The sequence below is a fragment of the Ranitomeya variabilis genome, chromosome 2, assembly GCF_051348905.1.
Source record: "Ranitomeya variabilis isolate aRanVar5 chromosome 2, aRanVar5.hap1, whole genome shotgun sequence".
NCBI lineage: Eukaryota > Metazoa > Chordata > Amphibia > Anura > Dendrobatidae > Ranitomeya > Ranitomeya variabilis.
Window position 1 is genome coordinate 440,818,899 of NC_135233.1, and position 25,175 is coordinate 440,844,073.

Below are 25,175 nucleotides of genomic sequence, written 5' to 3' on the forward strand. Positions count from 1 at the left end.
CATCTTAATTCCAGTCAATTTTGCATTGAAAAGTAAAATAGCGCTCCTTCCCTTCCGAGCTCTGCTATGCGCCCAAACAGTGGTTTACCCCCACATATGGGGTATTGTCGTACTCAGGACAAATTGCACAACAACTTTTGTGGTCTAATTTCTTCTCTTACCCTTGGGGAAATAAAAAAATGGGGGCGAAAAGATCATTTTTGTGAAAAAATATGATTTTTTATTTTTACGGCTCTGCATTATAAACTTCTGTGAAGCACTTGTTGGGTCAAACTGCTCACCACACATCTAGATAAGATCCTTAGAGGGTCTACTTTCCAAAATGGTGTCACTTGTGGGGGGTTTCAATGTTTAGGCACATCAGGGGCTCTCCAAATGCAACATGGCGTCCCATCTCGATTCCGGTCAATTTTGCATTGAAAAGTCAAATGGCGCTCCTTTCCTTCCGAGCTCTGCCATGCGCCCAAACAGTGGTTTACCCCCCCCCATATGGGGTATCAGCGTACTCAGGACAAATTGTACAACAAATTTTGGGGTCTATTTTCTCCTGTTACCCTTGGTAAAATAAAACAAATTGGAGCTGAAATAATTTTTTTGTGAAAAAAAGTTAAATGTTCATTTTTATTTAAACATTCCAAAAATTTCTGTGAAACACCTGAAGGGTCAATAAACTTCTTGAAAGTGGTTTTGAGTACCTTGAGGGGTGCAGTTTTTAGAATGGTGTCACATTTGGGTATTTTCTATCATATAGACCCCTCAAAATGACTTCAAATGAGATGTGGTCCCTAAAAAAAAATGGTGTTGTAAAAATGAGAAATTGCTGGTCAACTTTTAACCCTTATAACTCCGTCACAAAAAAAAATTTTGGTTCCAAAATTGTGCTGATGTAAAGTAGACATGTGGGAAATGTTACTTATTAAGTATTTTGCGTGACATATGTCTGTGATTTAAGGGCATAAAAATTAAAAGTTGGAAAATTGCGAAATTTTCAAAATTTTCGCCAAATATTCGTTTTTTTCACAAATAAACGCAAATTATATCGAATAAATTTTATCACTATCATGAAGTACAATATGTCACGAGAAAACAATGTCAGAATCGCCAAGATCCGTTGAAGCGTTCCAGAGTTATAACCTCATAAAGGGACAGTGGTCAGAATTGTAAAAATTGGCCTGGTCATTAACGTGCAAACCACCCTTGGGGGTGAAGGGGTTAAGGGCATAAAAACTAAAAGTTTGAAAATTGCTAAATTTTCATAATTTGACAAATTTTTGTTTTTTTCACAAATAAATGCAAGTCATATCGAAGAAGTTTTACCACTATCATGAAGTACAATATGTCACGAGAAAATCTCAGAATCACCAGGATCCGTTGAAGCGTTTCAGAGTTATGACCTCAAAGTGACAGTGGTCAGAATTGTAAAAATTGGCCCTGTCACTTAGGTGAAAACAGGCTTCGGGGTGAAGGGGTTAAAAAGATCAAAGACTCTTTCACTGATGGAATAAATAAGTCCTTTTCTGATTACACATCCCCTTTAAGATAGAGCGGAATGGAGTACAGGTCAAACAACACTTAAAGGGTAACGGCACTTAAATCCCCCAGCACCAGGACCACCAGCATTCAGAAATTCCCCTTTTAGAGTGCTGCCATGTTCCTGTTAGGGTAAAAGCTACGGTCACTTTAGGGAATTGTAGTTTAACATTTTGATTTTTTGGTGCAGGATGCCCCTTACCTCTTCTGCATACGCTTTTCCAATCCCGTCAGTGGCTCCAGTGACAACTACAGAGAAAACAAAAACAAAAAATAGGATGAGACCAATTTATCTAAGTTCGGTATATAGGAAAGTTTCCAAAAAATAACAATCCTCTTATACCTATCCACAACACACAACAAGTGGGACAACTACTGGTCAAGAGTGCAGTTTATCATTGCGACAAATCCCTAACATTGGCAGAGCGTAACGAGCAGAGTCCAGCCGCATGTGGCCTCCACTAGAGGGAGCTCTGGAGTCTACTAATGACGACCATGTGCCGGATTTATAATGGTGCTGCCTATCGCCTCCATGATTTGATAATTTTTTGATATTAGGCATTTTTATTTCTGCTCCATTATTACACCGTTTTTCCCCCAGTCCTTCGGACTGAAGAAGTGTGGCCGGTTGGTAATAAAGAGAAGAAAGGTAGTCAAGACTGATGGAGTGGAATTACCAGCAAGGCACATAGCAGATGTATAGAAGTGCTACAAGAACCTCGTCATCTCACAGGAATATGGCAACCATGATGAGGAGGCAAGGAAAGCAGCAACATCCAAATACCATCAAAGGGTAAGACAGGTCCTGAAGAGTCAGCTCAATGGTGAGAATAAAATCCGCACCATCAATACATATGCCCTGCCAGTTATCAGATACCCTGCTGGCATAGTGTGCTGGCCAAAAGTAGAGATGGAAGCTGCAGATGTTAAGACACGAAAGCTCCTCACAATGCATAGATGTCTCCATCGTAAGTCTAACACCCAAAGATTGAATGCCAACAGAAAGGAGGGTGGTCGAGGCTTGATAAGCATCCAAGCCACCATCACGGATGAAACAAGGAGTATCCAGGTAAACATCAGAAAAATGGCACCAAAAGATGAGATGCTGAGAGAAAGCCTGAGGCAACAACAACAGATCTGGAAGGGAGGACATTAACATGAAGCACCATGGCAAGACAAGCCGCTGCATGGGACATACCATGGACAGATAATGGACGTGGTTGACATGGAGAAATCCTACCAATGGCTGCAGAAAGCTGGACTCAGATAGCACAGAGGCCCTAATCATAGCGGCACAAGAGCAAGCACTAAGTACCAGATCCATAGAAGCAGGAATCTACCACACAAGACAAGATCCAAGGTGCAGACCATGCGAAGAAACCCCAGAAACCATCCAACACAGTGGCAGGATGCAAAATGCAAGAACAGCGTATACCAAACGCCACAATCAAGTAGCGGGAATTGTATACAGGAACATCTGCACAGCATATGAGCGAAGTCCCCCTAAGTCCAAGTGGAGACCCCAGAAAAAGTGGTGGAGAATGAAAGGGCTAAAATCCTGTGGGACTTCAAGATCGGATAAGCAGGTGTGGGCTAACCAACCAGACATGGTGATAGTAGACAAGGATCAGAAGACAGCAATGATAATAGATGTGACAGCGCTACGTGACAAACATCAGAAAGAAGGAATGAGAAGCTGGAGAAATACCAGGGCCTCAAAGGAGAACTGGAGAAGATGTGGAAGGTGAAGGCAACAGTGATTCCAGTGGTGATAGGAGCACTTTGAGCAGTGACCCATAAGTTGGAAGAATGGCTACAACAGATCCCAGGAGCAACATCTGAGATCTCTGTCCAGAAAAGCGCAATGCTGGGAACAGCCAAAATCCTGCGCAGAACCCTCAAACTCCCAGGCCTCTGGTAGAGGACCCGAGAATGAGAAAGGACAACAAAGACCACCCCCATTGGGGGTGAGAAGGAAATATATATCTACATACACACACATACAGTGGGTACGGAAAGTATTCAGACCCCTTTACAGTTTTCATTCTCATTGCAGCCATTTGGTAAAATAACAAAAGTTTTTTTTTTCTCATTAATGTACATTCTGCACCCCAACTAGACTAAAAAAACAGAAATGTATTAGTTTTTGCTAATTTATTTAAAAAGAAAAACTGAAATATCACATGGTCATAAGTATTCAGACCCTTTGCTCAGACACTCATATTTAAGTTACATGCTGTCCATTTCCTTGTGATCCTCGTTGAGATGGTTCTACTCCTTCATTGGAGGCCAGCTGTGTTTAATTAAACTGATAGGACTTGATTTGGAAAGGCACGCACCTGTCTATATAAGACCTCACAGCTCACAGTGCATGTCAGACCAAATGAGAATCATGGCAAGGCACAGATCTGGCCAAGGTTACAACAGAATTTCTGCAGTACTCAAGGTCCCTAAGAGCACCGTGGCCTTCATAATAATCCTTAAATGGAAGAAGTTTGGGTGTTGGATGGTTTCTGAGGTTTCTTTGCATAGTCTGCACCAGGGTTCTTGTCTTGTGTGGTTTCATCCGTGATGGTGGCTTGGATGCTTATCAAGCCTCGACCACCCTCCTTTCTGTTGGCATACAATCTTTGGGTGTTAGACTTAGGGTGGCGACCTCCATTCATTGAGATGAGCTTTCGTGTCTTCACATCTGCAGCTTCCATCTCTTCTTTTGGCCAGCACACTATGCCAGCAGGGTATCTAATAACTGGCAGGGCATATGTATTGATGGCGCGGATTTTATTCTCACCATTGAGCTGACTCTTCAGGACCTGTCTTACCCTTTCATGGTATTTGGATGTTGCCGCTTTCCTTGCCTCCTCATCATGGTTACCGTATCCCTGTGGGATGCCGAGGTACTTGTAGCATGTCTGTACATCTGCTGGTAATTCCACTCCATCAATCTGGACTACCTTGCCTCTCTCTATTACCAACCGGCCACACTTCTCCAGTCCGAAGGACATCCCGATGTCTTCACTGTAGATCCTTGTCAGGTGGATCAGTGAGTTGATGTCTCGTTCGTTTTTCGCACACAGCTTGATGTCATCCATTTGGAGGAGATCGCTGATGGATCTTCCACTCTTGCACTTGTATCCATAGCCAGACTCTAATTATCTGACTGAGGGGGTTCAGGCCTATGCAGAACAGCAAAGGGGACAATGCATCACCTTGGTATATGCGGCATTTGATGGTCACTTGTGCTAGTTGTCTCAAGTTGACTTCCAATGTTGTTCTCCATAGCCGCATTGAGTTTCTGAGGGAGGTTCTTAATTTCCTGTAGACATTGTAGAGAGCCAAGCATTCTCAGATCCATGTGTGTGGCATTAAGTCATAGGCTTTCCTGTAGTCAATCCAGGCTGTGCGGAGATTGGTCTGTCTGGATCTTGAGCGACTGCTCCATCTACTAGGAGCTGGTGCTTAGAGCCTCTGGTGTCGGACCCAATGCCTTTCTGAGCTGAATTCATGTACTGGTTCATATGGTTCTGTAGCTTTGAGGCTATGATGCGTGACAGGAGTTTCTATGTTGTTGTGAGGCAGGTTAATGGGCAGTAGTTGGATGGAACTGTTCCTTTATGAGAATCCTCATGATCAGCACTGTTCTTCTTTGTGTTATCCAATCTGGATGGTGGCCTGCTTCTAGCAGTTGGTTCACCTGCTTTGTCATGCGTTCATGTACCATTGTTAATTTCTTTAGCCAGTAGGTGTGGATCATGTTTGAGCCAGGTGCTGTCCAGCTCTTCATGTTCTTGACCCGCTGTTGGATGTCTGCGTCTGTAATGGTGTCTGGTTCTTGCTCTAGGTGGTTGATGCTTCATACTCAGATCTTGCAGCCACATTGCACTGGTGTCCCATATGTTCATCCAGTATTTTTCAGTCTGCTATTGGTGGAGTTGCTCCCTTTGTGCTGTTACTCTGTAGTTGGGAGTACACCTTGGATGGTTCTTTGGAGAACAGGGCATTTATCTTCTCGGCCTCAGCTTCTCTGGTGTATCTCCCTAGTCTTGCAGCGAGTGCTGGGAGCCTTTGTTTAGCAGTCTCTAGGGCTTCAGGTGGGGTCAGGCCTTTCTACTTGTCCGGCTTGGTCGTATTCTTGATCTTTACATCCTTCTGTATTTGTTAGTTGGCTGACTTCCCTTTGTGTCACCTTGATCTTGGTCTCCAATCTTCTTTTCCAAGAGGGGGGGGGGGGGGGCACATACTTCTGTTGTTCTTGCTGGTTGTATAGCCAAGCATTTCCATGATTGCTGAGGCAGTAGCATAGATCAGTTTATTAGCTTGAGTTATGGTGGTGGTAGGTATTGATGCAAGTGCTCTATTGGCATCTTCTAGCATACTGTCTGGTGGTGTTACGTTGCTGAGCCTTGGCAGTCGATCTCTGGTATTTAGTTTATCTAAGATCTTCTGTTTTAGATCAGCTCTAGTCTCTCTATTTGCAGGATTGGATCAGGATCTTCGGGGGGTTGCAGATGTTGTTCTTCCAGGTCTTCATGTGGGGTGGATCTGCAGTGCAGTTGATCCATCTCGGGTTGTGATAATAGCTTTCTCTTTAGGACATTGAAACGATGGGTGACTAGTTGTTTCAGTGGACATGCAGGTCTTGTATCCATCCACGCTTCATATATCTGCTCTCATTTGGACTACTGTTATAGTAGCATTTCATCAGATCCATGTTCTCTTGCCTTGTTCCAGTAGCCCATTTATCATCAGATTGTCCTGTTTCCTAAACATCTGACGCGGACCTTGTTAATCCGGGTGATGTCCAAGTCAGTATGACTCGCTCTCTGTTCGTGACACCATGTTTATTGAGGTAGGCACTATAGTGTTCGTAGTCTTGCCCAAGGGACCACTACTGGTATAATATTTACAACAGGGTAGAGCCAGGATTTTAACCCCAGTCTCCCACGTTGGCGGTTGTGTACTTTAACCACTACGCTATAACAGCCGTTAGGTATTATAGTGTCAGGAGCCTTGGTATATAATTTATTTAATTTTTATTTTCCAGGATTTGAACCCCAGTCTCCCATGTCATAGGCTGTGCACTTAACCATTACACACATTATATATAAATAAATAGTTACCGTATCTATTTCAAGTGTCTATTTCTGTTAATGTTGATTATGGCTTACAGCCAATGAAAACCCAAAAGTCATTATCTCAGTAAATTAGAATAATTAAAATAAAAAAAATAAAAACTGTAAAGGCTTCCTAAGCTTTTAAAAAGGACCTGTAGAAGAGCAAGTTGAGCGTGAAACGGCCGATGCTCTTCTTATACATGGCGAATTTGGACATATGCTTGATTTTCTGCTGATCGGTGCCCGTGTCACTGGAGTTTTAAAAGTAAAGTTGAGTTTTTTTTGTTTTTTTTGTTTTTTTTGGGGGGGGGGGTTTGCTGTTTTTTTTTTTTTTTTTTTTTGTTACTAGTAACTGAATTTATAGGTAGATTCGTCTCAAATGGGAAAAAAACACTTTAATTCCATAAACAGGACACTGAGCTGCACAAGACTGCTGGAACTTGTAGTACTGCGAGATACAAGTGTCTTGATACACGGAGCCACGGGTGCAGTCTGTGACATTCCCCATTGAGAAGTAGTGCCGTCGTAGTGGGTTAAAAATATTCTACTCTCTTTGTCCTCAACTTTCTGGGAACAGATATTTTTAGCAGCTATCCAATCAACCTTATCTAAATCAAACATCGGAGAAAAAAAAAAAAAAAAAAAACACGGAGGAACACTGAAAGCTGACGGAATATTTTTAGCTCGTCATGTCCCTTCCTTAACTGCCCGAAATCTAAAAAGAGCCCAGAAACGAGGCACGATTCACTTGCAGATTCAGAACAGGTCCTTTTTTTTCGGTGACCCCCTCTCTTTTTTCCTCCTGAACACCTGAATAGAGCAAACACTCCGATTGATTAAAGATTAATACTGCTGCAAACCCATGACAGCTGCCTCTCCTATCGGGTCTGTAGGGGATGGAGAATGGAGGACGGATCTGGGGGGGGCTCGATGGCGGAGGAGGAAGGGGTCCGGGACTGTGCAGGAGAAGAGGGATGACAGAAAACTTACATCAGTATTTCTCTTGGGGATCCATTACATAGAAAGAAAATTGCTATTTCAATTCCCCTTTGTTGCTATAAATAGCAGCCCCAATTGATTCAAGCAAACAGGGCACCGGCCTACCAAAGCCGAATATAGAAATCGCTGAATTCCCCGAGACTGAATGCTAACGCAGCCCAACAGATGCCAGCTCACATTTACCAAAGAACAAAAGACAAGAAGTATGCGGGCTGCACGCTAATAAGACGGGAGCAACGCCCCGCACCTTTATGGAAGGAGGGAGGAACAAAAAATAAAGAGGCAAAAAAAAAAAACATGGCGGGAAGAGACAAGAATGGAACCAATTCTGATCCGTCAGGAAGACTTCCCAACACAGTTTGGAGTTGGACCAACTCTTACAGAATCGCTAAATTATTTTCTTTTACTCTTGATCATCCCCATCTCGTTCGGTAATGGATTCTTCAGACATGACTCCAAGATGGCATAATGGGTAAAAGGACAAAAATTGTGCAAGTTTATGAGATTAGAAAGGAGGAGGCGCAACTATTGCAATGTTACCACGAAGTTGCTTAGTAAAGAAAAATGTTTTCAAATGTATGCGAGGGTTGTCCTACAGTACGAAAGGCCATTGCCCTTTAAGGTAGATTTCAAAACTTTTTTCAGGCCCATTAACATTTTGAGAACTTCAGCTTCTATTTCGAGAAGGCTGAATCGAGACGTCTAGGTATCACGGTCAGAGTTCAGACTAGCGGTGGGTCTTCTGGGCTACCCTTAAGGACCAAAATTGCCAATATTGGTATTGTGTTGGGGAAAGAGTAACTTATTTTTTTAAACCGGAAATAGCGTTAGTCTCCACTCAACTGTTATATTCAAGACCGACCAGTTTGGGGGTAAATCTTTAATTACTCATCTTACCTAGGCGTCTTGGTAACAAAAATTAAAAATATCCCATTCCCGGTAAAAGTGTATAATATGGCGTCACTGATTAAGTGATTTAGTGCCCATTTTACAGACTACCCCAACTTGATGCCGCAGCCCTTTTACGTTAACTGTAGAAAGGTGATCGTCGCTTTGCAAACACCTCACATATTAATAATTTGGCAAAGAAGGACAGTAAAAAATTGCAATGGAAAATTACACTCCTCTCCCTGATCCTTAGCATTAAGCTCCCCCCCACCAAATCGTAAACTCAGAATGGACAAAAAGGGCAACGACGTCAGCAGCGACGTCCGGGGAGACTGAACCGTGTGACGTCAAGCATGGCTGAATTGAAAAACGTACAATACGTGAAATTGAAGGACCCCCTCCCCTCCTGGGGTAAAAAAAAAAAAGGGTCAGAGAAGAGCACAGGATGCACAGGTTAATGCAATGGAAAGGAGCAGGACTCTGGAATATTTATGAAAACGGATGGCCTGTCACACAGACACTGATGAATATTTTTACAGGATAAAAATGGCAACGCAGAGTCTAAAAATAAAACACTCTGTTTCAGACCTGTCTGGCTGCGCTACGCCGCTGGAATACAAACGCGCTCGCTCTCTCTCGCTGGCACGCTCTCTAGATAGGATGTGCAATGAGGAGAGGGAGGGGGACGAGAAATGAGCAGGAGAAATAAAAAAGAAAAGGCAAAAAGTGGCAGATCGTACCGAGAAGACAAAGGTTTCGTAGTACAGTTTTCTATCAATGTACGAGACCAGAGATAAAGTCACACCTCAACTAATCCCCGAAATGACCCGATGTCTGCTCCTGCACTGTGGGGTCACACTTGGCCTGCCCCCAAAATGGCCAGATGTCTGCTCCTGCCCTGTGGGGTCATCCTTGGCCGGCCCCCAAAATTACCTGAATTTGCTCCTACTCTGTGGTGTCACACTTGGCCAAACCCTTAAATGATTCAATGTCTTCTCCTGCCTCGTGGGATCACACTTGGCCAAGCCCTGAAATGACCCGAACTCTGCTCCTTCCCCCGTGGGGGTTACACTTGGCCGAACCCCTAAATGATTCAATGTCTTCTCCTGCCTCATGGGATCATACTTGGCCGAGCCCTGAAAAGACCCAATATCTGCTCCTGCCCCGACATGTCCCACTTGGTTGAGCCCTGAAATGACCCAATGTCTGCTCCTGCCCCATGGGGGGTCACACTTGGCTGACCCCCCGAATTGACGCATTGCCTGCTCCTGACCCATAATGACCCAATGTCTGCTCCAGTGGGAGAATTAGATAAAGACTTGTCTTCATCGTGGTAGTCTTCAGCCCCCTCCATAGCCAACCAACAATCACCGTTAACAACCCAATAAAATCCACAAATGGCTCTAGTCCCTGTTTTGGGCTGTATTCCAACCAAGACCAGTCAAAAGCTCAGCTGTCAAACTGGAAGCAATGCATGGACAGGTTAGAGGGATTCCCCATCCATCAGCCAGCGATTCTCTCCCATTCGCACGATGTGAGACCATAGCGATGCAAGATACTCCGACTACCCAACAGTCACGCTGCTCCCTTACTGTAGAAACACCAGGAAATCAGGGGACCCTCTCCATTTTTACTGCGGTGGTAGCCAATCATGTCTGGTGCGTCTCCTAAGCCAAGGGCGGGGCGGGGTACGCTCCTTTAAAGTTTAGGCCATACCCCTTGATTTTATAGGGACATGTGAGTAAATTTAGCGTATGGCGCTGTAGTTTATTGGCAGTTTTACAATCGGTTTTATATTGGCTTGGGACTGTATACAACATACAGGAGTCACCGGGGAGGTGCTGCAGTGTGGTAGTCACAGCTCCTACCATGCTGCTTTCTCGACCACCCTCCAGTGTCATTGGCACATGTGCTCTTCCTCTCCTTCCACCACATCACTCTGCGCATGTGTGACGATGCAGCATACGTGCCGGTGTAGCATACGTCTTGATTCATTGTGCATGCACAGAGTGAACTGGGGGAAGGAGAAGAACAAGCAAGTGCAAAAAGATATCACTGCACCCCAGGGCCGTTATATAAGCCATGACTATATCACTGGGCCATGGTACACAACCGCCCCGCTTCCTTCTCCTAGACAGACAAATGGACGATTGTAATAAGGGCATGTCAGGAAACTATACAAGTGCCCTGGTTTACGCCTAAAAATCTGACGCCAGGTTCCCTTTAATGGAAAGGACCCCCACATACCAGACCACCCACTGCAATAGAAGGAAATTGTGCTTATGACTTGTGGGATTTCCATCCTACGGACCCCATATATGCAACACCCACAATATATTTGGAGGAAAGGGCAGAAAGTCATATTGTGTGGAAGGGGTAATAATATCCCCCCCCCCCCCCCCCAAAAAAAAAAAAAGGAAATAAAAGTACCAAAATGCAAAACAACGCAATATAAAAGTTTACTTTACAATTAGGGCTCATTCGGACGTCAGTGATTCCTCTCGTATGTAAAGTAAGGACCGATATTCATGAGCATTTTGGATCAGATTTTCGCCTGTATCAATTTCATACAAAACCCCCCCCCCCCCAAAAAAAAAATAGCAAAACTTCTCCTACCTATTACAATGTAAAAAAAATGGAGAATACAAGAGCTCTTGCGGTTTTTACGGAGCCATAGACTTGCACTGGCAAGTTTGATCCGAGACTTGGACAGGTCTCCAATTTTATTTATTTATTTTTTGGTTTATTGACCCCACACAGTCCACAAACAAAAACGGATGTATGGACAACCCCATAGATTATAATTTATCTGCAAAAACCGTCTGAATGAGGCCCCACGGTGACAGAATATAACAATTCAGACAATCTGAGTTTACGCTTTTTACGGACGTCCAATAATTTGGCGTCGATTTTTTTTTTTTTTTTTTCACGGGGAACAAAATGTGGTTAAGCCTCGGAGGATCTAGAGACTAGATGGAGGAGCGGTAAGATGCACCCAAGAATAATAATATAAAGTCACATCGTCTCGAACATCATTAATGTGCTGGGTGCAGGGAGGGGAGATCGTGAGACGAAGCACGCACCCCGCAGCTTCCCCGTCCCTGCTTGACAGGAGCAGCCCAGATACATGGGGGGGCAATATTAGGTTTTATTACAGATTTGCTTCGGAGGCAACATGGCAAATATTTCATTGATAAATCAGGAACTTATTTTGCACCTGTGCAAAACTGCAGAAACGAGCGTCGCGGCCTCATAGGTTGGCGAGCGCCAATCAGCGCGGAGCGTGATGCTGCTTCTGTTGTCAAGGCAGGATTTTCCTATCTCTCCAGCACCCTCTATTCTGCAGAGAACGGGCTTTTTTTTTCTCCTCTGCTGGAAGAGAAAGACGCCTGTGAAATACCGGAGACTGGATCACACATCGGCGAGCGCGGCCGGGAAGGATGATGATGCTGTGCAGCAAGTTAGGGCTCTGCTTAACTGCAAGAATAAAAAAAACTTGCAGAAGCAAAAGAGAAACAAAATTATGGTATATAATCCATAACATTCTTAAAACAAAAAAAAGTTTCAATCCCTCAATTGCTGCCATTGCACCTTTTTTAACACCAGTCATTAGGGGTCTTATTCTACAGTACCATGTTGATTTGTCGCTGTACGATGCGTCCTGCACCGGTGTCATCCCGGAGATCAAAGCAATCCGGCCCGTTTAACCCTTTGCTCACCAACAGCATGTTTAAAGGAGACTCCTTCCCTTCGAATCGTATCAGAAATATTAGAGTCAATAAATTAGGAGGTCCAAGTGCAGTCAGCCCAGGGGAGCCCGCTTTTAGGGCAGGAGCAGATTTTCTGAAGATTTTCCAGCTGAGCAGACTGGTACATATAGGGTTGTGGGAAAATACTTCGTATAACTTGTAGTCATTAACATCCCCGATGTTTGTAAGAGTCCAGTGGTTGGTCCGACTGGCCGCCATCTCTGCAAGCACGTTTATACAGAAAAGACCATCAATTTCTGAGTAGGAGCACCCACTGGACTCACAAGACCGGGAATTGCAATTAACGAAAGACAAGTTTTACATAAGCTTTTCCCACAACTTTTCTCTAACATGTTATCTGCAGATCAGATAAAGTTTTCAACATGACAGGATCCCTTTAAGTTGTGCGGAAATTGCAAAAGGAAGATTCTAACTGCAATGTGAACAGAGGCTTGAGTTGCCATAAACCAGAGATGGTGCCAGTTGATCTCTCTTCCCTGTCCGACAGCCAATGCTCCATACACATGCACGCTCGGCTCAGCATTAATGTGCTCTCTATGAGGAGAGGGAAATAAACCGCTACAACACACCTCTGTCCCTTCCAGAGTATATGCATTACCTATCCTATATTAACCATGAGCTACATCCAGTATTATTCTCCAGAGCTGCACTCACTATTCTGCTGGTGCAGTCACTATGTACATACATTACTGATCCTGAGTTACATCCTGTATTATACCCCAGAGCTGCACTCACTATTCTGCTGGTGCAGTCACTGTGTACATACATTACTGATCCTGAGTTACATCATGTATCATACTGAAGAGCTGCACTCACAATTCTGCAAAGTAAAAATCCACTTAAAACAAATAAAGCATGCATTAATTCAGATGTCTGATAATGGGGAACGTATAAGGAAATTCCATGGTATGGTCAGAAGTACAGAGGGGCCCCTTATGTTTTGCACCTGACCCGTACGCTGGACATTACCCGGCTGTACTCGCTTCAGATCACTTTCTACTAAATTGTTCTGGAAAAGTACAGACCCGATGACCTACGCTCACATCCGAGGAAGCGCAGAGATACATTAAGAGCCCGTGGCCAGTAAATGGGAATAAGTACAGAGTAATCTGCAGCTTCTCCCTCTCGCTCCCCCACCTATCCCCCCTCGCCGCCGCACGTGTACGAGCCCATGCCAGCGTCACATGACCGGGCCTCTCCAGGGCTCAGTCACATCAAGTCACCGTTTACACATGAGGGCAGCGCTCAGTGAAGACATTACATCCAGCCCAATGTTCCCCCGCACATGAATGGCGCCCACTCCAATTGATAAAAAGCAAAAAGAACTATTCATAATTCTGCTCTAATGCACATTAGGAAAAAAAAAAAAAAAGATTTCTACATAAGATGAACACGCAAAGGAACAGGGAAGGGACACTGACTGCAATCAGGTGCTGGGGGGTCACTCAGGTGCCCGTACGGTCCCCAAAAGGAGAACATGCAGGAGAATAGGGGAAAAAAGTGTATTTATGTAAATAATATGTGATACAAGGTACTTGAGGTTTTATTACTTTTTTTTACATTGTTATTTTTCTAACTTTTTTTTTTATTACATGTTAATTTATTTAAAAGGAATAACTTTTTAGCTTTACTCCTGTACGTTACTACATTTGGTCCCTCGTCAGACTGACAAAGGCAGTTAAGAAAACCACGTGGGGTAAAGTCCGCGCCGGTCGGGTAGAGATGAGCAGTTTCAATTTGCGTCACCCCGGTCCGGCATCCCGTCTGGTCCTCCGAGGCTTCAGGCCGTAACTTCTGCACCTGGAATAGTTGACGCTTACTTGTAACTACGTCTCACGTGAGGTCACAGTGTTGAGGTTCTAGTCAGCCCAAGAAGGCGGCCAGGATGAGGGGGCTTAAAAGTCAACACTGGCTGCCATTGAGGACCGGACTGGAAGCCAGTGACCAGGACAGCGCAAATCAAATTGCTCTTCTTTATCTGCAGATTTTACTTCCAGGAAGATATAATCCTCACACAAAGAATCTACCTTATTTTCATTTGCACATGGAAACACGAGAAACAATGCAATGAAAGTGAAACGGAGAACATACAGATTAAATGTCAGTAAAAAAAAAATTTCACAGTAAGGGCGATCAATGATTGGAACATGCTGCCACGAGAGGTGGCGAGTTCTCCTTCAATGGAAGTCTTCATACAGAGGCTGGACAGACATCTGTCTGAGATGGTTAGTGAGTCCTGCATGAAACCGGGGGTTGGTCACGATGACACTGGAAGTCTCTTCCAGCTCTAACATTCACATATTCTACATCGCTATGTGCAAGAAATACGTCGCAAAATGCACATGTTAAACATATACTTCTTAGCTGGTCTTGTCTAAGAGTTTGATATTGATGACCGGTCTCAAGTTTCAGAGCCATTCCGTGGAACAGGCAAATTTAGGCAACAATTCAGACAAAAATAGGACAGCCTCTGGTGTTTATTCTTTTTATGTAGACCATCGGTCAGTTAAAAAAAAAAAAAAAAGTAAAAGGACCCATAGAAAATAGTGTCACTTTATCAATATTGACAATGCACGTCTGACCTAAACCGAAGCTTTCTATGACACGTCTACATGTAATCACGGCATCTAAGGCTCCCTGTAGATGATGCAAGACTATTGCCAGTCATCTATGTCCCTCGCTGCAGGGGGTGAGGGTCCGCACATGCTGCTGTGTAGGGCGCAGCCTTTCCCATGGCCCAGACCTGCATCTATAGCTCCCCAGTGTGACAGCCATACCATACTGTCTGAAAGATCGGATCTTACCACAAATGACCTGTGCGGTCTGGGAAATGCATCATGGGCCATAAATATGTAGTAAACAAAGCTGCTGACAGATTTCTACAACTGTAGACACTGGATGATTCTCCTCCATAAAGCAAATTATAGTTGGTGGTGGGTGTCATTGAAGGAAAACCTAAGAACGGACTAAGAGTGCCTTCAGACCACTGTATAAATGGGACGGCAATGCGTGGACTGGCCGGGACTCTGTCAACCCCAGCAGGACAACTGGTCACGATCAGGTTGGGACAGCTTTGCTTTACGAACGTGAATTATCCAGTTTCTACAGTTGTAGAAATCTGTCAGCAGCTTTGTTTAGTACATATTTATAACGAGATTATAAGTGTGCTGGATACTGAATAGGTGACTAGTCCGGGCTTACACACCTAATCTGCCTCGATTGACGTCCTGCCTGGCACAGTGAGCGCTGGCTGCACGTAGCGGGTGGACCCCAATACGTGGCTCCCCACATTGTTACATGGGAATCTATTAACTCATTATTGCTGCTTTTTTTGTGCAAGGTAATTCAGCCAACAAGTGGAAGGAAGAGAAAAATATCCAACACTCAATGCAAAAGTTAAAGCAGAAAAAAAAAAAAAAAAAAAGTGAAATTTAGGACAAATTCTGCTTTGCCGAATACAGTTTTATGCTCCTAAAAATGAGCAAGTCACGAAGAACGTAATATACACAACATGAACATCAACGGTAATGGCTCCACAAATAAGTACAGCCGCGGTGCCCCCTATGGAGGACTCAAGCCGTCCTCCTATTACACCCTGAATGATCTCCATATAAAACTATATGTGCCCGGCAGTAAACACGGGGGCAGAAATGGGATTGGGACAATAATGTACGCTGAATTGCTTGGGGGGGGGGGGGGACATTTTAAAGGGAACCTGTCACCACGTTTTTGGAAGATGGGATAAAAATAGCGTTAAATAGGGGCAGAGGTGGGCGTTACATTAGTGTGTGTGTTATGCGTTTATTACCCACCTAAGTTGCCGAAATAACTTTGCAAAGTCTCCGTTTTCGCCTGTCAATCAGGCTGGTCAGGTCGCATGGGCGTTGTCTTCCCCCAGATTTGGCGTAGTTTTCCGTTGGTGGCGTAGTGGTGTGCGCATGCCCAAAGTCCGGAATCCTCTTCCAGGGGATTTAAAATAGCGCGGTGTTCGTTATTGCATTGGTGATCGGTGGGCGCGGCCATCTTCCTTTGGCCGCGCGTGCGCAGAAGCGGCGCTCTGCTGGCCGCGGCTTCAGGAAAATGGCCGCCGCGATATCCATCTGCGCACGCGCGGCATCCCGCGGCCATTTTCCTGAAGCCGCGGCCAGCAGAGCGCCGCTTCTGCGCACGCGCGGCCAAAGGAAGATGGCCGCACCCACCGATCACCAATGCAATAACGAACACCGCGCTATTTTAAATCCCCTGGAAGAGGATTCCGGACTTTGGGCATGCGCACACCACTACGCCACCAACGGAAAACTACGCCAAATCTGGGTGAAGACACCACGCCCATGTGACCTGACCAGCCTGATTGACAGGCGAAAACGGAGACTTTGCAAAGTTATTTCGGCAACTTAGGTGGGTAATAAACGCATAACACACACACTAATGTAACGCCCACCTCTGCCCCTATTTAACGCTATTTTTATCCCATCTTCCAAAAACGTGGTGACAGGTTCCCTTTAAGAGGAGTCATGTCTGATGAGAAAGGCTGCTAATTAAAGGGCTGTTACATACAAAGACAGCAGAAACAATAACCCACAAGGATCTGTAGATGGAGCAATATGGATGTCCACCTGGGAACCAGGAATAATCATGAATAAGCCCAAGCGGTCGCTGGTCAGAAAAACAGAAGACGGGACGAGAAGGTCGTATCCTGAACGGAGTTCCCATGTTACATTCGCTTCCATGTAATAGCCATTAGATGGTGCTAAAGAGCTCTAAATCCAGAGACCGGGGCTACCCGGCTGCATCAGGCGCAGAGCAGCAGCCGCCATCGCTTCGTGTGACATCATCACGATTAATACAACTATAAACACTGAGAGGGTCCTATAGCAAATAAATCGGTGGGGGTCCGGCAGCCGATATTACCAGCTCCTGTGTGCAGCACGACTCCGTGCACGCTGTAGTACTCTGTTCACTTCCATAGGAGTCAAGCTGCAGAATAGGAGAATGGCGAACACAGTTTATATACAATATATGTCCCTACAGTACTAACAAATTATTGGATTGCCTTTCATGCTAAATACATCAGCTAGGAGACCTTAATATAAGTCCGCAATTTGAGCCACGTACACAATTTAAACAAGATGGGATGGAAAGGGGCAACGCTTTCCAATTAAAATTATTAAAAGGTTTAATTACTTTATCAACGGTGGGTGTTTAACCTCTGTGATCCCTCAAACTATCCCAAAAAGGATTTAGCATTGCATCCTCTTCACATTAATTCCGTACAGAGGGATGCTGCGGCCACCTGCTGCGGCATACCACCATGGCGGTGCTGCAGGTCCGTGCACTGCAGAGTGACAGGAGCTCTGCTACACAGTGCTAAACTAGCTCTACAACCCCTTTATTCCTCGGATCATTGTGCATAACCCAGTGATACGAGATGGTAATACCCATTAAAGCGTTTTTTCCAAATTAGTAGTAGGTCATAACTTGCTGATCGCTGGGGGTCTGACTACTTAAATCTCACTTACGATCCCATGAACAAGTCTCTGTAGCCCTTTCTTGAGTGGAACGGAGGAGCACATGCTCAGGCTTCGCTCCATTTTTCATCTATGGGACTGATGGAAACAGTCGAGCGCAGCACTCCGCTGTCTGCCTCAGACAATGAATGGAGCTGAAGAAGTTGAGCACACGAACCCCCGCCACACACTAGACAGGCCCACTACATTTACACGAGACTAGAAGACCTAAAGGCAGAGAGTGCTGCTAAGAGCCACTTTACAGGAAAAAAAACTTTGTCTTTATTGCTGTGTAGAAGCCTCAATGTGTTTCATCAGTCAGGGTGTTGTACACAGTATGGCCTTCAGGTGGCAGTGTTTTGAATACTGGAGTGACCAGATCCATAGCAGTACATTACAGATCATCAGTCTGATCCCCGCTCCTGTGCCCCTAGTCTACAGTAATGAGGGGGCCCTGCTTATATCACAGGTCATCAGTCTGATCCCCGCTCCTGTGCCCCTAGTCTACAGTAATGAGGGGGTCCTGCTTATATCACAGGTCATCAGTCTGATCCCAGCTCCTGTGCCCCTAGTCTACAGTAATGAGGGGGCCCCGCTTATATCATAGGTCATCAGTTTGATCCCAGCTCCTGTGCCCCTAGTCTACAGTAATGAGGGGCCCTCGCTTATATCATAGGTCATCAGTCTGATCCCCGCTCCTGTGCCCCTAGTCTACAGTAATGAGGGGCCCTCGCTTATATCATAGGTCATCAGTCTGATCCCCGCTCCTGTGCCTAGTCTGCAGTAATGAGGGGGCCTCGCTTATATCATAGGTCATCAGTCTGATCCCCGCTCCTGTGCCCCTAGTCTGCAGTAATGAGGGGGCCCCGATTATATCACAGGTCATCAGTCTGATCCCAGCTCCTGTGCCCCTAGTCTGCAGTAATGAGGGGGCTCTGCTTATATCACAGGTCATCAGTCTGATCCCAGCTCCTGTGCCCCTAGTCTACAGTAATGAGGGGGCTCTGCTTATATCACAGGTCATCAGTCTGATCCCAGCTCCTGTGCCCCTAGTCTGCAGTAATGAGGGGGCCTCGCTTATATCACAGGTCATCAGTCTGATCCCCGCTCCTGTGCCCCTAGTCTACAGTAATGAGGGGGCTCTGCTTATATCACAGATCATCAGTCTGATCCCCGCTCCTGTGCCCCTAGTCTACAGTAATGAGGGGGCCTCGCTTATATCATAGGTCATCAGTCTGATCCCAGCTCCTGTGCCCCTAGTCTACAGTAATGAGGGGCCCCGATTATATCATAGGTCATCAGTCTGATCCCCGCTCCTGTGCCCCTAGTCTGCAGTAATGAGGGGGCCCCGCTTATATCATAGGTCATCAGTCTGATCCCAGCTCCTGTGCCCCTAGTCTGCAGTAATGAGGGGGCTCTGCTTATATCATAGGTCATCAGTCTGATCCCCGCTCCTGTGCCCCTAGTCTGCAGTAATGAGGGGGCCCCGCTTATATCATAGGTCATCAGTTTGATCCCAGCTCCTGTGCCCCTAGTCTACAGTAATGAGGGGCCCTCGCTTATATCACAGGTCATCAGTCTGATCCCCGCTCCTGTGCCCCTGGTCTACAGTAATAGGGGGGCCTCGCTTATATCACAGGTCATCAGTCTGATCCCCGCACCTGTGCCCCTAGTCTACAGTAATGGGGGGGGGGCTCGCTTATATCACAGGTCATAAGTCTGATCCCCGCTCCTGTGCCCCTAGGCTACAGTGATGAGGGGGCCTCGCTTATATCACAGCTATCAGTCCTAGACAAAGGGCTTCAATAAAGGGGTGGTTTACAAAGCACGCTCCATTACCTGAGGGGGCTCCACCCACATTGGGATGACCTCTGTAGGTCGGATTTTTTTGGGATCCACCAAATTCTCCTGTATTATCCAGAACTGTTCACTAGTTATTATTAACCCCTTTCTGCCATCGGACGGAATAGTACGTCCAATGGCAGAACCCCTACTTTGATGTGGGCTCCGACGGTGAGCCCACATCCAAGCCGGGACATGTCAGCTGTTTTGAACAGCTGACATGTGCCCGCAATAGGCGTGGGCGGAATAACAATCAGCCCGCGCTTATTAGCCAGTTAAATGCTGCTGTCAAACTGACAGCGGCATTTTACAAGCGCATCCGGCCGGAAATGCGTGCATCGGTGGCCCCATCACATGATCGGGGTCGTCGGCATGACAACCAGACGTCTCCTTGAGACCTCTATGGTTGTTGATGCCGGATTGCTTTGGGCGCTCATAGCAATGCTGTAATTCTACTACATAGAGGTGATCTGAGCCATCGCCTCTATGTAGCAGAGGCAATCAAGTTGTGCCAGCTTCTAGCCTCCCATGGAGACTATTGAAGCATGGCAAAAGTAAAAAAAAAATGTTTTTAAAAATATGAATAAAAAAAATAAGGAGTTCAAATCACTCCCCTCTCGCCCCATTCAAAGTAAAACAAAAATAAAATCAAACCTACACATATTTGGTATCACTGGGTTCAGAAGTGCCCGATTTATCAATTCAAAAAGTTTGGAATTTTTTTTCACCACTTGGATAACAGAGAACCTAGACATGTTTGGTGTCTATGAACTCGTAATGACCTGGAGAATCATAATGGCAGGTCAGTTTTAGCTTTTAGTGAACCTAGCAAGAAAGCCAAACAAAAACAAAGTGTGGGATTGCACTTTTTTGCAATTTCACAGCACTTGAAATTTTTTTTTCCCGTTTTCTAGTACACGACATGGTAAAACCAATGGTGTCCTTCAAACGTACAACTCGTCCCACAAAAAATAAACCCTCCCATGACCATATTGACGGAAAAATTTAAAAAAAGTTATGGCTCTGGGAAGGAGGGGAGCGAAAAATGAAAAAGCAAGACCGAAAAAAGCTCAATGAGTTAAAGAGTCAAAACAAATGCTCTATTTTTATCTTTTTATCTACTGGTCCAGAAAACACAACTAGGTTGGGAATGTGACCAAGGCCTTACATACTACTTCAGATATTGCTCTCTTTCCTAAGGCTATGTGCACACGTGGCGGATTTTGCTGCAGATCCGCAGCGGATTGGCCGTTGCAGATTCACAGCTGTTTTCCATGCGGTTTACAGTACTATGTAAACCAATGGAAAACCAAATCAGCTGTGCACATGCTGCAGAACATACCACGCGGAAACGGTGCGTTGTATTTTCCGCAGCATGTCAATTCTTTGTGCGGATTCCGCAGCAGTTTACAGCTGCTCCATAATAGGAATCCGCAGGTGTAAAAACACAGGTGGAATAAGCGCAAAACCCGCAGGTAAAACGCAGTGCGTTTTACCTGCGGATTTTGCAAAACCAGTGCGGAAAAATCCGCACACGATTCCGCAACGTGGGCACATGCCCTAAAACAGCTGATCTCCCGCCTCCCTCAGTCACAGCAAATCTCCAGCCCCCCCTCAGTCACAGCGGAGCTCCTCCCACATCACGAGAAAATCAATCTAAGTTACCGATGAAATCTTCACCAGTTTACAGGACGCGCCTCAGACCAGAGACTTTCTGTAGCACTACTGACAAGGTTGTATGCAACTCAACATTTCTTTGGACTTTAGCTGAAGCTTGATGGCTACAATAAAAGACTGTATGTAGCCATAGTGCAAGGGTCTCGTGTGGTAACTGCCTGAGCCCGGTGGATATGCTTTATGGCCACAAAGCTCATAACCCACTGCAATGTGATAGCAACTGGATTACCAGTCTCCTCCGCAGTCACTGCCCCCTGCATTACCAGTCTCCTCCGCAGTCACTGCCCCCTGCATTACCAGTCTCCTCCGCAGTCACTGCCCCCTGCATTACCAGTCTCCTCCGCAGTCACTGCCCCCTGCATTACCAGTCTCCTCCGCAGTCACTGCCCCCTGCATTACCAGTCTCCTCCGCAGTCACTGCCCCCTGCATTACCAGTCTCCTCCGCAGTCACTGCCCCCTGCATTACCAGTCTCCTCCGCAGTCACTGCCCCCTGCATTACCGGTCTCCTCCGCAGTCACTGCCCCATGCATTACCGGTCTCCTCCGCAGTCACTGCCCCATGCATTACCGGTCTCCTCCGCAGTCACTGCCCCCTGCATTACCAGTCTCCTCCGGTCCTGCCGCCACCTCACTTCATGTTTCTCCCTCTCCCCAGGTCCTGTGTTCACTCCCACCCCCCCCGATCTGGTCCCTTCCCCCCATGTTAATCCCTCTCAGCCCATTTTTGTCCCTCCCCCATGTTTCTACCTCTCTCTTGTTCCTGCCTCTTTCACCACTTTCCCATGTCTCTCTCGGTCCTGCCTCCCTCCACCCCCCCCCCCATGTTTCCCCCGGTCCTGCCTCCCTCCACACCACCCCCCATGTTTCCCCCGGTCCTGCCACCCTCCACACCACCCCCCATGTTTCCCCCGGTCCTGCTACCCTCCACACCCCCCCCCCCCTGCCTGCCTCCACCTGTCCTGACTCCGTCCACCCCCCCCCCCATGTTTTCCCCCTCTCCTCTGGTCCTGTCACCTTCGACCACTCTCCCATGTCTCTCTCTCCAGGTCCTGCCTCCCTCCCCCCCCCCCATATGTTTCTCCCTCTCTCCTGCCTCCCTTACCTCCCCCATATTTCTCACTCTCTCTCGGTCATGCCTCCCTTACCCTCCTCCACTTTTCTCCCTCTCTCCCGCCTCCCTTCCCCCATGTATCTCCCCCTACCTCAGTCCTCCCTCTCCCCCAGTCTTGCCTCCCTTCCCCCCTGAAGTTTCCCCCCTCTCACCGGTCCTGCCTCCCTCCACCCATGTTTCCCCCAGTCCTGCCTCCCTCCCCCCATGTTTCCCCCAGTCCTACCTCCCTCCCCCCATGTTTCCCCCAGTCCTACCTCCCTCCCCCCATGTTTCCCCCAGTCCTGCCTCTCTCCCCCCATGTTTCCCCCAGTCCTGCCTCCCTCCCCCATGTTTCCCCCAGTCCTGCCTCCCTCCCCCCATGTTTCCCCCAGTCCTGCCTCCCTCCCCCCATGTTTCCCCCCTCTCCTCTGGTCCTGCCTCCCTCCCCCCCTTTCCTCTGGTCCTGCCTCCCTCCCCCCCTTATGTTTCCCCCCTCTCCCAGATCCTGCCTCCCTCCACCCATGTTTCCCCCGTCTCCCCTGGTCCTGCCCCACTCCCCCGGTCCTGCCTTCCTTCCCAAGTTTACCCCCCTCCCCCAGTCCTGCCCCCCTCCCCCGATCCTGCCTTCCTTCCCAAGTTTACCCCCCTCCCCCGATCCTGCCTCCCTCCCCAAGTTTACCCCCCTCCCCCGGTCCTGGCCCCCTCCCCCCCCCCCCAAGTTTACCCCCCTCCCCCGATCCTGCCTCCCCTCCCCCCCCCCCGATCCTGCCTCCCCTCCAAGTTTCCCCCCTCCCCCGGTCCTGCCTCCCTTCCGCCCCTTTTTCTCCCCCTCCCCCGCTCCTGCCTCCCTTCCGCCCATGTTTCCCCCCCTCCCTTCCGCCCATGTTTCCCCCCCTCCCTTCCGCCCATGTTTTCCCCCTCCCCTGCCTCCCTTCCGCCCATGTTTCCCCCCCTCCCCCGGTCCTGCCTCCCTTCCGCCCATGTTTCCCCCCCTCCCCCAGTCCTGCCTCCCTTCCGCCCATGTTTCCCCCCCTCCCCCGGCCCTGCCTCCCTTCCCCCCAAGTTTACCCCCCTCCCCCGGTCCTGCCTCCCTTCCCCCCAAGTTTACCCCCCTCCCCCGGTCCTGCCCCCCGTCCCCCCAAGTTTATCCCCCTCCCCCGGTCCTGCCCCCATCCCCCCAAGTTTATCCCCCTCCCCCGGTCCTGCCCCCATCCCCCCAAGTTTACCCCCCTCCCCCAGTCCTGCCCCCATCCCCCCATGTTTCTCCCTCTCCCCAGGTTCTCGGGTGTGTTGCGTTTCCTCCTCAGTGATTGACAGTGATTACAGGCGATGATGAAGCAGCACTTCGGGCTCTGGCTCGGGGAGACACTCACCTGCCCATTTCCCGGTCCTCGGGCCCACCTGCGCTCCACTCCCCAGCACCCAGACCCGAGCGCCTCTCAGCAGGAGCCATGTGGCCCTCACACCCAGCCAGGAGGCCGCTATCACCCCCAGACACCAGAACACGCCGCGGCCGTCGCAGAGCACAGGCAGCGTCTGTGGGGCCATGTCCAGTCACTGCGTGCTACTGCGATACCAGACGAGACCCGGAAGAACCGCGACCGCACACAGTGTGTAAGAACAAGAATCCTGTCAGCCTGGAACCACGCCCACCCGCCTACATCCCGTCATCCCATAGGCTGGCTCTAATGTCAGTTTCCTAACACCTGCCCCTTTCTCCATATTCTCCGTTCTTATTGGACCTAATTTCCAATGTTGTCACTGGCTTATTCATCAATCAGTCAACATGTCCCGCCTTTCTGGCGCTTTGATCGTCTGATTGGATGTCGATTGTCATAGCGACCACATCTTTTTTTTCCCCTCGTCATTCTTTTAACTGTTTTGTTTGTTCAAAGGTTCCTACTGGATGATAAGGTCCCGTCGCCTAGCAACCCTGCCTCCTCCACCCCCGCACTTCAGCGACTTCATTCACAAAAGGGGTGAGAGGAGCGGCGACCTCATTGGTTGGAAGGTTCTTGTTACTATGAATGGGCTTTGTGCTGATTGGTGGAGCCGATGGCACCAGACTGACTGGGCTGAGTGTGCTGCCAAAGGCTGTGCTCCACTCCTGTGCTGTCAGTAACTGTGCCTGCTGTCAGTAAGGCAGGGGCTGTGCTCCACTCCTGTGCTGTCAGTAACTGTGCCAGCTGTCAGTAAGGCAGGGGCTGTGCTCCACTCCTGTGCTGTCAGTAACTGTGCCTGCTGTCAGTAAGGCAGGGGCTGTGCTCCACTCCTGTGCTGTCAGTAACTGTGCCTGCTGTCAGTAAGGCAGGGGCTGTGCCCCACTCCTGTGCTGTCAGTAACTGTGCCTGCTGTCAGTAAGGCAGGGGCTGTGCTCCACTCCTGTGCTGTCAGTAACTGTGCCTGCTGTCAGTAAGGCAGGGGCTGTGCTCCACTCCTGTGCTGTGTCAGTAACTGTGCCTGCTGTCAGTAAGGCAGGGGCTGTGCTCCACTCCTGTGCTGTCAGTAACTGTGCCTGCTGTCAGTAAGGCAGGGGCTGTGCCCCACTCCTGTGCTGTCAGTAACTGTGCCTGCTGTCAGTAAGGCAGGGGCTGTGCTCCACTCCTATGCTGTCAGTAACTGTGCCTGCTGTCAGTAAGGCAGGGGCTGTGCTCCACTCCTGTGCTGTCAGTAACTGTGCCTGCTGTCAGTAAGGCAGGGGCTGTGCTCCACTCCTGTGCTGTCAGTAACTGTGCCTGCTGTCAGTAAGGCAGGGGC

General features: G+C 47.7%; 1 protein-coding gene across 1 annotated transcript in view; it reads right to left on the reverse strand.

The window, feature by feature from the left end:
- Positions 1 to 24,126, reverse strand: part of HSD17B12 (hydroxysteroid 17-beta dehydrogenase 12) — an 88,091-nt gene extending 63,965 nt beyond the window's left edge. Inside the window, exons 1-2 of the mRNA XM_077287087.1 lie at positions 23,792 to 24,126; positions 1,733 to 1,779 (exon numbers count right to left, since the gene is read on the reverse strand). Of these exons, the coding sequence (XP_077143202.1) occupies positions 1,733 to 1,779; positions 23,792 to 23,966 (222 nt within the window). The 5' untranslated portion in view covers positions 23,967 to 24,126. The remainder of the gene's footprint in view (positions 1 to 1,732; positions 1,780 to 23,791) is intronic.
- Between the last annotated feature and the right edge of the window lie 1,049 nt (positions 24,127 to 25,175).